At 39.1% G+C, this 18,422-nt stretch overlaps 1 protein-coding gene across 4 annotated transcripts in view; it reads left to right on the forward strand.

Moving 5' to 3' along the window:
- The window catches only part of LOC131692276 (uncharacterized), a 110,246-nt gene that overhangs the window by 53,030 nt on the left and 38,794 nt on the right, over positions 1-18,422 (forward strand). For all 4 annotated transcript variants that reach the window (XM_058979235.1, XM_058979236.1, XM_058979238.1 and 1 more), the window contains exons 10-11: positions 3,534-3,711; positions 3,781-3,946. In XM_058979235.1, coding sequence (XP_058835218.1) covers positions 3,534-3,711; positions 3,781-3,946 — 344 coding nt within the window. The remainder of the gene's footprint in view (positions 1-3,533; positions 3,712-3,780; positions 3,947-18,422) is intronic.

Here is an 18,422-nt window from a genome sequence, read left to right on the forward strand (position 1 = left end):
CAAAATTTAATTAAATTCATCTCCTCATACTCTCATCCAAGGCTAATCATTCACCAATTAAAGTGTCCTAGAATATTCAGTTTTTAAATTTAGACAATAACAGAAAAAAGTAAATAAATGCACCCGAAAATACTAGATCATTATGAAATACAACAATGTAAGGAAAAAAGCAAACAATAAAGTGATTTCAGTGTTAAAATTAGTCTTATGGATTTTTGTAACGTGCTATGTAAAAAAAGAAACTGGCGTAAAAAGCAAATGCCGTGTCAAATAAACGTATGGAAAAAAATAACCGCAACTGCTATCAAAATACGTGGACTGAAAGCGATTGAAGTTGTACCTAGACTCAGTTTCTGGGCACAAACTATCGCTATACTGCACGACGAACACAACGAAAATGTTTGTTTCTGAAAATGTAATTTTATTTACACAAACCTTTGGTGAGTGTATTGATTTTCTGTGTAAAACGTATCTATTCATTTGACATAAGTTGATATCTCATTTTCGCTTTCATATGTGAAGAATCAATTGTTTTCATTTGATTCAAAGGATATAAGTATAAGGATACAGTGGGTGTTTTGTGTGAACTTGTAAATCATATACAAATACATCAAATTTATATTCTAGGAGTGTTTTTTTAATTCGTTTATTTAACACGGCTCATAGCGGTAGCTTAACGCAGCATGGAAGCTTTTATATGTCGACAATATGTAAAAATAAAAATACAAACAAATAATATTGACAAATATTGGATCTCGCGCGCAAATTATTTATTGCGAGTGAAGACTTTCTTTCGCGAGGGCGAAACATTTGTCTGTTATCGTTCTGCGTCAGGGGGTTCATTCGATTCATTCTTGTTTTTTTACGTCCAGGTCATCATCGTTAAAGCTATCTTGGTGCCCGCGATCTTCCCTGCTTCTTGCACTTACGGATAACCAGTGTAAACCCTTCGTCATTGTTATTACCAGCATTGCCGATGTTGATTACCGTTGGTTTTGGAGCACTGGATGCTTCTTTTGCTGTTGTCATTATGGTCTGAACGGCTGCTACAAATTTGGCTACCGTTTGTGGTATTGAAAACTCATCAAGTTACAGTGATATTTTATTCTTGAGTTTGCTATCGGATTTTTCTGTCAGAGTAGCGCAATTTATGTTCATGATTGCAGGATCTTAATCACTCATCAAGTTACAGTGATATTTTATTCTTGTGTATTTCGCGGTATTTTGATCGTGAGTAAAGTGATTCATGCTCATGATTTCATGATATTAGTCACAATTTTTGTGATTGTGATTTATTTTTATGATTTCAGGATCTTTGTCAGGATTTTCATTATTTTATTCACGTTATCGTGATATTTTAGTCACGAGAAGAATGATTTATGTTAATAAAGTCAGTATCTTCGTCACGATTTTTGATATTTTAATCACGAGCAATGTGTTTTATATTCATGATTCAGGATCTTAGTCACGATTTTCGTAATTTTTATTTACGTTATCTTCATATTTTAGTCACGAATAGAGTTATTTATGTTCATGATTTCAGGATCTTAATCGCAATTTTTTGATATTTTTGTTACGAATAGCATGATTTATGTTTTTGACTATAAGATCTCAGTCACGATTTTCGTAATTCATTTGCAATATCATCATATTTTATTCTAGAGCTTGCTTTCAAATTAGACAAGTGGAGTCATGTGACTTACGTTCATGACATCAGCAGTATAATTATGATATTCGTAATATCTCTTCGTCTTATCGCGCTGTTATTTTTGGTTATTATCGGTTTGTGTACTAGGAGGATTGCGACAATATAAACAGGAACATAAATGTGTGACTAATAAGCGGGATCTTTTTGCATGAACTATATCGAGCACGAATTGTGGCTCTATAATGAATATTTGGTGCTCAGGGCAGTTTTCTTTTTCTGTCGAGACGACACACTTCTAGGCCCAAATAGTTTTCTTATATCTGCTACCCGTGCCTCTTGCTGGTCGCTAGCATCTGGATATATGTGACATTGCATGGAATAGCGCATGGAACAAAAATGATTCTACGAATAATACTCTAGATTTTGTGAAATAGTTACCGTAAAAATTTCATGACCACCAGTTGGTGCTAGTTACTGACGAGGAGAATCCGAAACACTAAAACAAAAACCATACTTTATGTAAGGTATTGTGTCCTTATGCACAAAAAATTTGGCGTAGTCCAAAATTTGCCCATTTGGGAATTTGAATAATTTCATGACCGTGTTGCATGAAATTGAAAATGATTAGGGATATCTTCTAAATATCACAAGCACGCAAGATAGATGCTAGGTCAACTACAAGGAATCATGAACTAGTTCACGAACCCATGAATAATATTTCATGATTTTGTGAAACATTTTAGGAACAAGAATTGTCAGTCGTGGCTATTGTACTAGGAATCATGAACCAGTTCACGAATACATGAATATTGTTTGATGATTTCGTGAACTATTTCACGAGCATGAATGGTAAGACGTTCATGAATACATGAAACAAATTCCATGATTACGTTAACTATTTGGTAAATCGTGGCTATTATACTAAGAATCATGAACAAGTTCACGAACACATTCATAATATTATTTGATATTGTAAAATATTTCACGAACGCGAATGATACATCGTGAGTGGTATACTACAGATCATAAACCAGTCCACGAACACATGAATAATATTTCATGATTTCATGAACTATTTCATACCACGAATGGTAAGTCGGGATTATTATACTGGGAATCATGAACCAGTTCATGAACACATGAACAATATTTGATGATTTTGTGAACTATTTCTCGAGCACGGATATTGGATCGTAACTAATATATTAATAATCATGAATAATAACGAGGATTGTATGGATTCATGAATAAAATTCCGAGTTTCGTGAAATAGTTCACGAGAAAGCATCCAGACTATTTTGATGTTGTGAACTAATGTTCCTAAATCTAGTAATTACATCATAAGTCAACCATTGGTTTTATGAATAATGTTCTTAAAGTTGTGTACTAGCTCACGAACAAAAAATCGGTTTGGTAATGACATGGCGGAAAACATTACTTAAGTTCACGAAACAAAAACAAATATTTCCACTAATAAAAGTGTTACGCGGGCGTCACTGAAGGAAAATTGAACATAACTATAAAAGCCGTGATTTTTTATGGTCCAGTTTTCGTAACGCAAAAACGTAGTTGTTCCAGAATTTATGGTACTTTATTCACGATTTTGGGAACAATTTTTTTCATGTGCCGCCATACCACCATATAAAATCATATCATAGCATAGAATTTAGGCGTCTTCTTTCTACATGTATTTTCCTTAGTTGTTTCGGCGAAGGAAGATTTCTGCGATAACCAACATTCTTAATGAAATCAGTACCATATTTATTACACGATGAAACTGGATACAGATGACCACCGACTAACCCACGTTTTTGTTTTAAATAAATATTCCAACTTTTAATCGTTATAGCTATCATCAAATTGATTATTTTTATTCCATCCTTAGATACCGAGTTCCGGATAACAATCGATCCAAACGGTCGACAAATCGAAAGTCCCACAGTGCATTGTGCCCCGGATTTGACTAGAACACCTAAGAAAAACTTCAAAAAACGTTGTATAGCACTGCGAGCTCCATCCGCCGAACTGAAAGCCGTATGGCAGAATCTCCTAACGAGGCAAATGTAAGTTTCGATTGGTTTTATTTTCTTTATTTCTAATACAACCATATTAATGTACATTTCCCTATTCAGATTTCTAGTGAACGCCACCCTAGGATCAACCCCGCTGAGTAGTCCACTGGATTCACCGGATATCATGCAGTCGTTGGTACCAATCGGAGACATGGGCACAACTGGTGCCACGATGGCATCGGCTAAAATTCCATCGCTGGACAATGTTCATCTCAAGAATCAACAGGTGTGTTCTAGCGTAGGCCTAGCTTCTTCTTGTAGTAGTGTTTCTTCTCTGTTAAGAACTACCCCACTCAATTCCGCGACAAACACTACGTTAGGGATTAGTGCAAAGAAATACTCCGCTCTTACGACAGCCCGCAGTATCACACTGGACAGCAGAAGCTACCGGTCAACAATCCGTGGTTCTATCTCCGAGATACCCGAACTGACGATGAATAACAGTACAAACAGTGTGTCCAACTATAGCCAATCAACCAGCCAAATTGAGTCGAATGACGTCAACAGCAATTATCTACCAAAAACACTCGACCTGACGGAAATCTCTACCAAACAATATTGTTCAGAACAGTTCCCTAACCAACCGATCTCTACTCGGGATCGCATTGTTAATAGCTATTCAAGGGGTTCTAGGGAGAACATGCGCTCGATCGTGGAATTCAGTTTGAGCTCGGTTGGTCGATCCTTCATCGACAGTGCCGAAGAATCGGAGGACTACCAATCCGTGAGCGGCGAGTATGTCAACACTCCAGACACTCCGCCTCCCAATGTTTCGCCATCGTCGTCTCTCCGAAACTCGGAAACATTTTCCAATGATTTCAAAACTTCCTCGTCACCCAGTGCAGCCGTATCTCCCTTAGAAGATGGCTGCAGCAAATATTTGCTCGCGAGTGGCTACGGAGGTTCCTGGGACCTGCTGGAGCTCGATTTAGACTTTCATCAGGTCAATTGCGATCCTTCGTTCGGAAAGGATGTCACCGAGACGGAATTTATGGGCGATGACGAGGATCCATTCGGAATGTTGCCAACTCAACCGACGGCACCAAACCTGCTGGACCTATAGTTGTACTTGCAGATCTGTTTCAGCAGCACCGAAATCTGGGCCGGGTACAGTCTGGTCGAGGAAGAGCAAGCTAGTCAAACGGTTGGCAATCACTAGGGAGTAGTTGTGTTGTTTTGTTTAAGTTGCTGTGTGTTTCGAAAGTAGGAAATGCATCGTTTGCTTAACATACAGTCAGCCCGTAGCAGCTGATACATCATACATCTTCACCTAGTTGGATCAACCATTCATTGAAACATTGTAGTTCGGTTGAGCTGAAATGGATCTAGATTTCATACTGGTCTAAACTAGCACTGTTGGCGCCAATCACATATGTCACCAAGCGAGCTTTGCTAGTTCAGACTGTATAGTCACAGAGAACGGGCGTCCATGCAGAGCGTTTGAGTTGTATAACAATCAACCTGCTCCTTAACGAGTATTCAATAAAAAATGAGAATTTTTTCAGTCAAAATCAACGAATACAGTATTTTTGGATTAAAAACATAATGTTTATTCTTAAAAAGCACGTCAATAAATATTGGAGAAGGGCCCTTGGTCATCCATACGAAGCAACTTAGTCGCGATGCTCTCACAAGAGCGCTGGACGGCACTGTCGTCCATCTTCCGGATACAATTCCAGATCCTAGTGGTCAACTGCTTCGTATCCTTGGCGCGCCAATGATTTTTATACACTAGGGCACTGAGCGAGCCGAAAATATCGTCAATGAGGGGAAAGTTGGTCGGGTTCCTTTCTTTCGGCACGTATGGTATCTTTTTCTGCTCAAGATACTCCAGCGTCTTCTTGATGTAATGAGAAGACGCCTTGTCCGGCCAGAAGATGCACTTCCCATCCGCATGATGCTTTTTAAAAAACGCAGAAGAATTTTCTCAAGACACTTCTCCCAGTACACTTGTTGATAGATGGCCAGACCGCACGGCTTGAACCACGGCTTTGAAATCCCTCTGTCCGATATGGCGATGTTCAGCATTTTTTCCAAATTTATGCTTAAACTTATATTTTACTTCCGAGGGGGGTGGCCAACTTGTCGCTGGAATAGTAGATGTTATTTCCTGGAATGTGGGTGTTCGAGAGCGGAAAGTAACTATCGTCGTCCAACACGAACGACGTCCCGCGGTAGTTCTTCGTCATCCACTGGCACTGCGATTTAACCATCGCTATCTGCTCGTCCGTGTACTCAGGGACCGAGTCTTCTTCCGACAGATGATGTCCTCCACCTTGAGGGTTCCGTGAACCAAGGTATGGGAGCAGTGATATTTTCAGCCGGCGTCACGCAAACTCGTTCCGTCCTTGTTGACGAACAGCTTTTTAACGCAACCTTCTTCTTCTTTTTCTTCTTATTCTTTGCCATTATCTTTGCCGGACGGCCGCTACCGACTTTCCGCTCCACGCTCAGGGATGCCAAGAAAAGGTATACTACACACGGGCACGTTTTCGTCTCGAAAGTGGTCTAGCGAAAACTTTTTGCCACGATGACCATGCGTTTCGTAAAACCGTACAACACACTCGCGGAGTGCTTTCTGTTTCGACGCCATCTTCGATCGAACTGACAACACCCGAGCGAAAAGAAACATGCTACTCATTACTAGGGAGTGCAGAGGGCAATTATCTTGGCGAGAAAAAAAAATATTCGCTCTTTATTTTAATTACAGAAAGGTATTTAAATCATTCTCATTTTTTATTGAACACCCGTTAAATGTAGTTTTAAACATGGCGCAAAGTGCATTATTAATTCGGAATGATTAGGTACCTTTAGTTTGTGTAGGTATAGCGTCGAAAACGTTTTATAGAGCTTTCATTAAAAATTTACCCAAGTGTTTTACACTTTTTTTTTAAATTTCGAATATAGAGGTTTTAAGGGGTTATATATGTTGAGATGCGGGAAAAAGGGAAAAGTTTGAGTTGTTGTAAAGGTATGTAGCCATATTTTTATGAAATACTTGTTATACGTCTAGCGTAGAACAATGTTCAATTTGTAAAATCCACTTGAGAACATAAAAAATATCAATAATTGTCGAAGTTATAGCAATTTCCGCAAAACACGTTTTTTTCAAAGAGGTTTGCCGTGACTACGATTCCAGACCAACAGCTCAAATGAAAGCAACTAAAAAAATTCATTAGTATATATACCTGTGGTGTCCTTGAACGATTAATTAAAAAAAATCTTCTTTTTGGAAACGGGGACGATTTTTCCAAAAAAAAAACGCTATTTTCACCTGAAAAAAATTATCAAAAAATTCATAACATTAATATAAAAATTTTAACGAAAAAATGGAATCGTTCAAGGACACGGCAGTTAAATTACGAACAAGCCAAAAAAAGTATTGAAATCGGTTGAAAACTTTTTCGCTAATCGTAGTCACCGCAAAGACGTTTTTGGGAAAATGTGATTTCGAAATAATCGCGTTTAATGTTTCAAGTGCCACGCTTCCGCTATAACTTTGCGTCTACTGCTCCGATCTCTATAAAAAATTTTGATAACATTCTTAAGAATCTGAACTTTAGGATAGAAGGATAATTTTTTTTTGATTTTTTGGCCGACCTCAACATATATAACCCCTTAACCTTAAGGTCATTCGCCTCTTCGGGTTCGAAAAATCTCTTATGATAAATTTCTAACCCTATGTGCGGGGTCGGGACTCGAACCCAGGTGCGCTGCGTAGAAGGCAACCGATTTACCAACTACGCTACGCCCACCCCCAGTGTTTTATACTGATTTGTTAGAAGATGAATGCCTGTTCTTTGTGACGTAGTAGTAAGTTGTAAACATAAAAACCCAATTTGATCCTTTTCTATAAGAGATTTGTGTGTGCCACAATAGATCTAACCGGTATGTTTCACCTATATTTTTTTTCGTTCCCTCTATTTCTTAAGACGATTCCATATGAATGAACATGATCTGTCCATCCTTTATTTTTTTATTAACTGGAAAGATCTACTTTTTTTATTCAATTCGTTTATTTGATAAGGCAGGTTTGCGTTAGCTTAAAGGTGCCAATTTTGTTTTGTTTTACATTTTAAATTAAGAAAAGATCTACTGATCATCTATAGTGTAGTTGATAACTCGATCTTGGGTTATTAATAACAGATTTAACAGACCAGATTTAATTGGCAGCCGTTTATTTTCATCATCATTTCAAGTGAAGATCGCATCATGAGCAAAGCAATATCAAGTTCTGAGAGCCATTAGCAAATATGTTCTTTTTAACATTGAAAATGTCTTACTGGACTATCTAGGGCTACGCGTCATTCTGAAATCTAAAATCAATCGATATTTTGAACATAAAACCTAGTAGACGATTAGCTTTGTCGATGATCGATGAGAAGTGACGGGTGTACGATAGCCTTTTATATAGGATGACGCCCAAATCTTTTACATAATCAACGCGTTGCAGCTGAGTTCCAGCGATGTTGTAGTTGAAAGTAAACATATTCCTCGTTCGATGAAAGCTGATAGCAAAGCATTTAGCAACATCTCGTTGTTTCTTTTACACCAACTGTAAAAGGTATCAACGAGATCCTGTAGCTCACGGCAATCGGCTTCTTTCCTTATAACTAGAAATATTTTCAAGTTGTCGGCGAAGAACAGTTTCCATCCACGCATTAAGACGAAAACCACATCATTCACGAACAGTGAAAACAGTGGCGGACCAAGCGTACTACCTTGAGGAGCTCCAGAATGGTTATATAAAACCTGTAGTGAATCAATTAGGAATTTCATTTTTTCGTAACTTAAAATTAGAATTAAATTTTTTATTGTTGTATTTACTTGTTTCACCGTTAGCGGTTAATTCTAATAAGATACCAAGAAAAAAATTCCCAAACGGCAATCAATACATTCAAATCCTCCCTGTGCCGCACTAATGTGGAATATGACATTCTTCACGTTTGATAAATTCATATACAAACGCTTCGGATATTCTTCTTCTTTCTTTCCACTCTCAGGGTATTGTGCATCATGCAAAGTGAATATAATGTGGAGAAGATGTGTTTCGTTTTTTACTACGCGAGACACGACACGTCTTCGTATCGGCTCACATTCGGTCAGCAATAAAGCCAGTCGAAAAACCGACTGGAAATAGTGGTGGGGTGTTTCGTTGATTGTGTTGAAATCTCTTTTCTATCCGGACGTCAACAGCAAGGTAGGGAAACACAAAATATGAACAGTCCTTCCCGTCATCTACGGGAAGCAAGACCTTTGGTTTGGATCCACAAACAAGGGTCCTTGGCTGGATCTAGATAACAAGTATGGGCTAGGTCCGGGCATGGAAAGGGGATGAGTTTGATTCCTTTCGGACTCGGGTTTTGGCCTTAATCGAAGCCATCGAAGGCAAAAGCTCGGTACAAAGCATCGAATCGAATTTTTGTGAAATCCATCCCATCCGGACAAAAATCCTGAATTTCGGCCAGTTTCTACTTGTATTTGGGTAGAAAATAGGCAGAATTCCAACAGAAACCAGCCACTATTCCGACTAGTTTAGCTCGGTAGTAATACACAAACAGGAATCGACCCATTAATTCCTCATACAAACAGGGATGTCAACTTCGGCCCTGTTCGTATGCGGGATTAAAAAATATTTGATTGTGTCATGCACATACATGGACAGCAACCGAAGTTCGAATAGAATCTTACTCAAAAGCTATCGAAACATACCTGTCGGATTAGAGTCACTCACATCTTTTTCGGCTTAGAAAAATCACCATCGGGGATGGGAATCGAGTCAAGCTACGCTACATATAAAGCAGTCGCTTTTTGTAGATTGTTTAGTTCTGTGCACGTTTTTGAAAGCACGCTGGAATTCCTTTTTCGTCGAGAAAAATTATTTCGGCATCGCTTAATAACGCCAACTTTTTTCCAGAGACGTCACCTTCCTTGTCCTTTGCGTTGGTTGGTTCTATTCGAATTTTCACGGTTTTTAGTGTTATGGTTGTGTATTCGTCTCCTTTACTGTTTACTTCTTTTTTGTGTGTGTGTAAATGGAGATTACGAAAGTTTCCTTTATACAGTTCCATCATAGCTGGAATGTTGTATAGATATCGTTTAAAGATTAGGTTAATGAAGAATGTTCAAACAGGCACACTTAGACGAGAATGACGACATTAGGAGTAGGACCTCCGTGCTTATGGACGACGACAATATCAATGGATCACCAAGCTAAATTGAGTGTATATACACTTCAGATAAGAGGTGTCAAGTAACCGAAATATATAAAAGAGCAACAATTTTTAAGCTGAGAATTCTTACACACCTCGTAGAACACAAACTGGTGAGTTCATTGCTTAGTTCAAACACGTATACGAAAAACTGCATAGAATTCAGTTCTTTCGACTCTATTTTGCGGATATTATTTATCAACTCTTTATAAGGCCCAGAGTTTGGGGCTATTAAAGAATGTTATATTAATAGAAACACGATTCATTCACTTAGTTTAGAATATATTTACATTTATTTCGTAATAAAAACTGTTTTGAAGATATACTTGCTACCGCACGTTAGAAAGCCTTTGTAATGTTTGAGAGATTGGTACAAATATAACGACAAATCAAGTTGGAAATTCAGAAAGAAATTAAGTTGAAAAATGAGACCACAAATTACAGACGTTCATTTATTCATTTTACTTTTTCCTTTGCAATTTTTACCATTCCTAACCAGTTAGTTGTGTCTTCACCTCATGGCAGTGCGATAAGCGCCAATCTTGAGCCTTCGTGATTGTTAGCACTAATTTGATAACAAGTGCTGCGGGCATGAAATGTAGTTACCTGGGTGGTGGGTGCTCTGCGGGAACACTCAAAACATTTTTATCAGAAAAACTCCGAAGAAATAGATCCAATAAGTCTCAACATAATAGAGGAGGAAGAGTCTCAGTTTCCATTAGATCACCGATTCATGTGAACAAGTATCGTGCTGATTTCACATACAATTTATTCGTGAGCAAGTGCTTCTCTAACTTGTACGCAAGTTTGTATCCCGGTTCATTTCCTATAGGAAATGCTTACCTGCACAGTAGGGTGTCCCAAAATGACATCATGTTAAAAAAAGTCATCAGGTTCACTTCTTAAATGAAAGGTTAGGGTATCAGGACCACTTTATTCTTCGGAGTGAATTTGTTAAAACGCTCCCTACTAGTGGCGAATTTTAATTTTTTGTAAAATGGGCCGATTTTGGGAAAAAATTCAAATTCATGCTTGTTGAAGTGCTCCTGAACTGTCTTAGATTTTTTTCAGTATTTTTTTATTTTTCTGGAGATCCAAATGGAGAAGTTTGGTTAGTTAGTATGCACAAATTGTGGATTATAAGAGCGACAAAGCTTTTAAAACTTAGTAAAAAGTGTAATTTTTGGTGTTTTTCAATAGTTTTTTTTCTAAACTGGGTATGTACAAAATTTTAAAAGTATAGGAAACACTTCAGTTAGTTAAATATAGGGGCGTATTTTTGCTGAAGAAAGTGTATAACTACGGCTAATGGGGTATGAGTTATTTAAGTTTTTGCTAGATAACCTTTTAATATTTTATGGTTTTCATAAAAAATAACACTGTTCTACAAAGTAAAACAATTTCAGTGTGCTTAGTCCGCATTTTGTTTTTCGCAAAATAGGAGGAAAATGATGAAAAATGGCGTTTTCTTCTTGTCTCTACTACATCAGAACCGGTTTTCATGAGCATTTGATCTTTTTTAATTATTTAGTATATTAACAACAACCTAGTGGGGTTGGAAATCATGAAAATTATTAAATATGTCAAGTTAGGGGCAGATTTTGTATATAAGGTCTCAATTCCATGTTAGGTACCCTAGAGTGAAGAAAAATGCAGAAGGGTGGGGTGAATGTTGAAAAACTGATCTTTACGTTTTAGATCACGCGATTCCGAAATAGTCAATTTTGAGGGCTTCTGAATATTGAATTCAGCAAATTAATCAGAAATAGGCAATTGAATGTAAAATTTCGCACCACTGATGCTGCCTTGTTTCTTGTTGTTGGTACATGTTGATGATTTTGAGGCACTGGATGCAGCTATTGCAGTTGTCACTATGACCTGAAAGAATTTTCTTTATTGGTTTCTGAACATGGTAAAATTGGTTTTGGAATCAGTTGTTACATTTGCGCTAACATTCAGAGAGAAAACATTCCGATTGCGATGACTGGGATCCAACAGCGAAGTCTGCTGTTAGAAAGACTGAGACAGAGAGTTGTGAGAGAAAGAGTTTCAACTTTTGGTGAATACTAATAGGTAGAATAAGTATCTAGTTCAATTCCCATATGTTTCTGCATCAAATGTGTACATTGGAACCTCTATTTACGGACCAAGCCAAGGGTTCGTAAATTGAATTAGTTCGTTTTTTGGAATTTAGATCGTAAAAAAATTCGCTTCACACTCTTATCAAAATTCGTTGGTTGAGCAACATTATCGATAACCCTAACAATATGGGTATTTCCGGAACGGGCTTGATAAGTACATGATGAAAATGGATATTTGGCACCTTTTTGAAATCCAGGATGGAGACTTCCGATATAACAATAATCTCGATAACCCTAACAATTTGGGAATTCTTGAAACGGGCTTAATGAGTAGATGATAGAAATGGTACCTTCGAACAATATCTGTATAAACTATGAGGGTATTTTTAAGCGGGTTTGCCGAGTAGATGAGCGATGCCCTTTTGAAGGCCAATATAGCGTCTTCTGGTTCAGAGAAGTTTTCTATAATCATATCATCCGCATCACAAATCAATATACCTATATCTATTCTATGATTATCTTTTTTCGAATATGTCAATATTTTAGGTTACAGAGATGTCTTAACTGGAATTCGCCATCTTGGTTTTCAAAGTGGCTTCATTCATTGATTTTCGTCATCTACTCGTCAACCCCATTCCGAAAATATCCAACTTTTATTAGTAACAGCTAGCTAAGAATATGATAAATTGTATACAACTTCATACTGTACACTTTGACAAACACTTGCGATAAATGAAACCAGAATGGTTCAATTGCACTGTTAAATGAATCTAATTGGGTTACGTTCACGTAATTCAGAAAACCATTGGAACGATTGGAACGTAGTTGATTGTAATATATTTGCAGTATCGAAAGAAACAATAAACTTCATCAATTAAATTAAAATAAATTTAATTCAGTAAAAAATCCGGGCCCCCAAAACAGACCCGGGCCCCAGGGTAGTTCCCCCCCCCCCTCTCGTCAGGCCTGGGAATTTCTAGATAAAAATGCGAAAAGGGCTTATCGCAAATGAGAATCACTATTTGTTTACTTTCTCTTCCATCAATTACCATATTCCCCAATAATAAATCAAGCAGTTTACATGATTTGGCAAACAAAAAACAAGCCTCCAAATAGTTTTTAGTTTTTTAGATCTCTCGCTTAACCGTGAGTTTCCATAAGTTATTTTACTGCCTTTTAAGGTACATATGTAAAACAGTTTCAAATTCAAGGTTGCATGATCGTAGTTGGAGTGTAATGTTAAAAAATCCTATTTTTGACGTAAAGAAGTGGCATTTCAGGGACAACTCCCAAGCAATATTTTATACATAGAAAAATAAAATATGTTCGTCAAAAATGTGCGTAAGGTTTTACATAGAATTCTTTTAGTTCCTTTTGGAAAAGTTATTTTTTAAGAATATTTCTTAGTTAGTTTTAGTGAAAATTAGCGACAAATCTTGGCACCTACTGGTATGTCCATTGAGCAGGCTAGATCCACCACCGTGGTATCGGGAGAAATTCCGCCGCCGTGGAAATCTCAGTCGCAGTAAGGTGAATTCACCTCCAGGGACTATGTGAGTAGATTGCGACAAATCTCGCAGCTAAATGGATCACGAAAATCGGAGCTATGTGGCTCATGAAATCGGGAGCACGTCATTGTGACATAGGACAGCAACTCTTGTAGCTGTCGAAAACAAAAACAAAGTGCGACGTTGCAATTATTGCACAGCCGTATCGTGTAAATTAGGCAACATTTTAGATTCTGTCCGACTTTTGTTCGAAGATCCGCCACGGTGGAACGTGCTGGTGCTAGTGTCTACTGTCGTGAAATGAGATTAGAACAGTCTCGTTTGCTAGGCAGATACTGTACTGTATTGAGAGCAGATATCTTCGCGATTCAGGAATCAGGAATCAGAATATATTGGCTCAAATGGCACGTTCCCCGTACATAGTCGGGGATTTGTGCCTTGCCGTGTGTTTTCATCATTTCCTGAGCGGAAGGAAAGGACAAGGAGGTGTGGGGAAGTAGACTTGGAAGGGTGGGAAAAACAGCACAAAACAAAAAATAAACAACAGGTAAATTAAACTCACAAGTAGTTCAACTTGCCTGCGAATAAGCCTAAAGCTCTTTACCACATTGGATAAGAAACTTTAGTATGTCTCTGAGTTTCAGTCGACCAAACATGGTTTCGTCTATATAAGGACGGCTGAAGACTCGTAATCGCAATTGCGCTAGCGCTGGGCAGTTGCATATCAGATGATATGAAGTTCCGTAGTCGGATTCACAAAGATCACATGAAAAAGACTCAGCGCGCTGAATAGTTGCCATGTGATAATTGAGTTTGCAGTGGCCGGTTAAAGCCCTGGTCAGCATGCCGCAGTGGAGCTTCGAAAAATGTAAGAGATTTTTCGAAACCACTGGGCATGGTTGTTCTAGAAACGCCTTTGTTTGGCGACACGTTTGTAGATTTCTCCAATAATTGCGGTGCTCGGACGAAGCCCAGGACCGTATTTTTTCCCTTATCCAACTTGTCGAAATTGGCAGCGCGGGCTCAGGACCAATGAAGTCAATCGCTGAACCTGCCCTGGCCAATTCGTCAGCCCATTCATTTCCAGTAATACCGCAATGTCCGGGCACCCAGACAAGGTAAATAGTGTTGACAATGCTTAGTTCTTCGATTTGGGTTCGGCACGCGATCACTAGCTTGGACCGGGATTTGTCTGAGCTAAGGGCCTTGATTGCAGCCTGACTATCGGAGCAGAAGTTTATAACTCTGCCGGACAAACTCAGTTGAAGGGCCGATTGCACCCCGCACATAATCGCAAAGATTTCTGCTTGGAATACAGTACAGTATCTACCTAGTGAGTGAGATTGTTCCAGTCTCATTTCACGACAGTAGACACCAGCACCAGCACGTCCCTCCATCAGAGAACCGTCAGTGTAACAAACCACTTGCGTTTGTTGTTGTCTTTCCATAAAGCCAGACAACCACTCCTCTCGAGAGGGAATCTTAACATGGAATGTCCTGTAAGGAAAACTACAAGTGAGTGTAATATCGCTGGGAGCAAGAATATCTTCACCCCATGTAACCATTTGTGACCACAATCGTGTATGACTGGTAGCAAGATCAACATGATTACTGTTCCAAAGCCCAGTAACCTGCAGTCTGTATGCACATGATAGTGCTTCTTGTTTTAAGTGTATGTGTAATGGTTTGATATTTAAAAGTGCCTCAAGAGCAGCAGTCGGAGTCGTGGTGAAAGCACCAGTCAACGCCATGAGCGCCATTCTTTGCAGATGGTTTAGCTTTGACTGGACTGTCACCACCTCTCCCCTCTGCCACCACACAAGGCATCCGTATGACAGTATTGGACGTACAATTGTCGTGTAAATCCAATAGATGTATTTAGGTTTGAGACCCCAGGTCTTTCCAAAAGTTCGTCTGCACTGCCCGAAGGCCATGCACGCTTTCTTGACTCTGAACTCAATGTGAGCAGACCAATTCAGTTTGGAATCCAATATGACTCCAACGTATTTGACTTGATCTGCACACAGCAGCTCAGAATCAAAGAACTGCAAGGGACGAACCCCGGTTGTTATTCGCTTCTTCGTGAAAAGAACCATTGAAGTTTTGCTTGGGTTAACTGATAGTTTAACTTGTCGACACCACTGTTCGACAGCTCTTAATGCCTGTTGCATCAAGTCAAAGATTGTTCCGATGCAAAATCCAGTAATTAGTATTTGGTAATCGTCAGCAAACCCGTAGGTTGGAAATCCAAGCTCATTGAGTTTCTTCAACAAGCCGTCAGCTACTAAGTTCCATAACAAAGGTGACAGAACGCCGCCCTGAGGACAACCGCAAATACTCAACTTCCGTATCTCAGCCTGTCGCAGTGACGAGCAAAGTATGCGGTTACTAAGCATTGCGTTTATCCAACCTGAGATACATGCAGGTATCCCATGACCGCGCGTCGCTTCCAGAATAGACTGGAAGGACACATTGTCAAAAGCACCCTCAATATCTAGGAATACACCCAAGCTAGATTGCTTGAGCGAGAAGGCTTTCTCAATGTTGTAAACAACATCGTGAAGCAGAGTGATCGTGGATTTCCCACACTGATATGCATGTTGCATTTTGTGCAGAGGATATTCAACTAAACTAACGTTCCTGATGTGATGATCGATTATCCGTTCCAAAGCTTTCAGAAGAAAAGAACTTAAGCTGATAGGCCTAAAACTCTTGGCTTCTTCATAGCTTGAGCGCCCCCCTTTGGGAATAAATCTAACAGTTATTTCTCGCCATGCTTTCGGGATATACCCGGTAGCAAGACTGGAAAGCAAAATCTTTTTCAAGACATGTTTAAGAATATCAAATCCCTTTTGCAGTAGCACGGGAAGTATCCCATCTTTTCCGGGTGATTTGTATGGAGCAAAGCTGTCAACTGCCCACTTGACCGATTCAGTGGAAACCAATGTGCGTGCTAGCGCCCACGAGTCCGAATCACCAGAATGAGATCTGTGAACATTGATCAACTGCGGATCGATACAACCTGGAAAGTGTGTGTCGAAGAGACAATTAAGAACATCTTTTTCGTCTGTCACATAAACACCATCTCTGGTTTTCAAGGAGTTCATCTGAAAATCATTCGATTTGGAGAGAATTTTATTTAATCTGCTAGCCTCGTTCAGACTAGAGACATTAGTGCATAGGCTTTGCCAGCCAGCCCGTTCTGCAGATCTAAGACATTTCTTATATGCACTACGAGCTGACCTGAAAGCCCTGGAGTCATCACGCTGACGCCGGTTCCAAGCTCTTCTCATAACTTTCTTCATTCTATCAAGCTCAGCCCTCCACCAAGGGGTTCCCCTAGTCGATTTAACAGTACGAAGTGGACAAGCTTCTTCGTAGGATGCTAATATGAATGAGTTTGTCGTATCCACGACGTCATCTAAGTCGTCTAGTTGACTAATTTTCGGAAAATATCCATGAAATTTAGTCGCTAAGTTTTCCAAAAAGAGGTCCCAGTTTGTAGACTTAGGATTACGATATGTCACCACATTGAAGGTGACATCAAAATGCTCGAAAAATATATATTTATGATCGGATAGAGACGGTTCAGTTTCATTTGGAACCTGCCAATTTCCCAGTTCATGCAAAATTCTATCAGAGCAAAGTGTTATGTCTAACACCTCCTCCCTCCCAGACCTCGCAAAAGTTGGTCGGTTTCCCACATTCAGAATATGGAGATTTGTACTACTTATGTACTCCATCAGTTCAGAGCCTCTCAGATTGATGTCTGAGCTGCCCCAAATGATGTGATGAGCATTCGCATCACTGCCGATAATGAGCGGAAGCCCATTTCTGCTACAATATGATACAACGCTTTTGAAATCATCAGAAGGAGATGATTCGTTATGCGGTAGGTATGCTGAACAGTATATATATTTCTTGTCTACGTTTCCGACAGTCAATGTAACTGTGACAACACAGATATCGCGAGTTGTGAGCTCCGATATGAGACACGCGTCAATAGCCTTATTTGCAAGAATGCAAGCACGAGGCATTTCACGTGGGTTAGTCATGCCTGTCTTGTTGTAAGCAATGAAGGCAGTGTTAAGTAACTTTCCAAAATAGAAGTTTCCTTTATGGAAATACGGTTCTTGAACCAATGCTATGGAAGCTTTACCTTCCTGCATGAGTCGAGATAAATTCATAGTTGCTGTACGATTATGTTGGAGATTGACTTGTGCTATTCTAACCATTGTTGATTAGAGAACTGTACATTTCATCTCCAACACAAATTGCACAACAACTAGAGGACACCAAGCGAGTTGGGATGTTAACGCATTTAGCGAGCCATATCAGGTTTAAATGGGACATGATCATTTGATTCCCACGATTTGCGAAGAAAATAATGGTCCACTGTGTCAGAGATTCGCATAACACAGCAAGGGCAAAACCCAAAATGCTCCGTGCGCGACTGGCATATTTTAGACCCTCCAATCATTAAGTCCTCGGCACGGAACTACACCTTGACTTAGGGTCTCCTACTTTCAGTCGCCTCCTACGACATGGCAGCAGGACTCCAGTGGCTCAATTCTAGGCCGGATACCACACGGCCTTACCTGTGGGGTGTCCTTCAACAGAGCTTGTCCGTCAAAGTTATAAACTTCTTCCCTGATGAATAGATTTCTACTTCCTCCCCTTTCTCCTTTCCGTCCGAATGAGAAAACACGGCAAGACACAAATTTCATTTCGAAAAGAACATAAGATACAAATATCAGTCACATCCATAGAGATGCATATTATACATCACACCTCAATGCAATATAACTGTTGCATCTCACCTTGTTTTTGAAGATTCATAATGATTTATACAGAAATAAACGACGCAGCGACATATATCTAGAAAAAAAATTCACAAGCAG

The sequence above is a fragment of the Topomyia yanbarensis genome, chromosome 3, assembly GCF_030247195.1.
Source record: "Topomyia yanbarensis strain Yona2022 chromosome 3, ASM3024719v1, whole genome shotgun sequence".
Taxonomy (NCBI): Eukaryota; Metazoa; Arthropoda; class Insecta; order Diptera; family Culicidae; genus Topomyia; species Topomyia yanbarensis.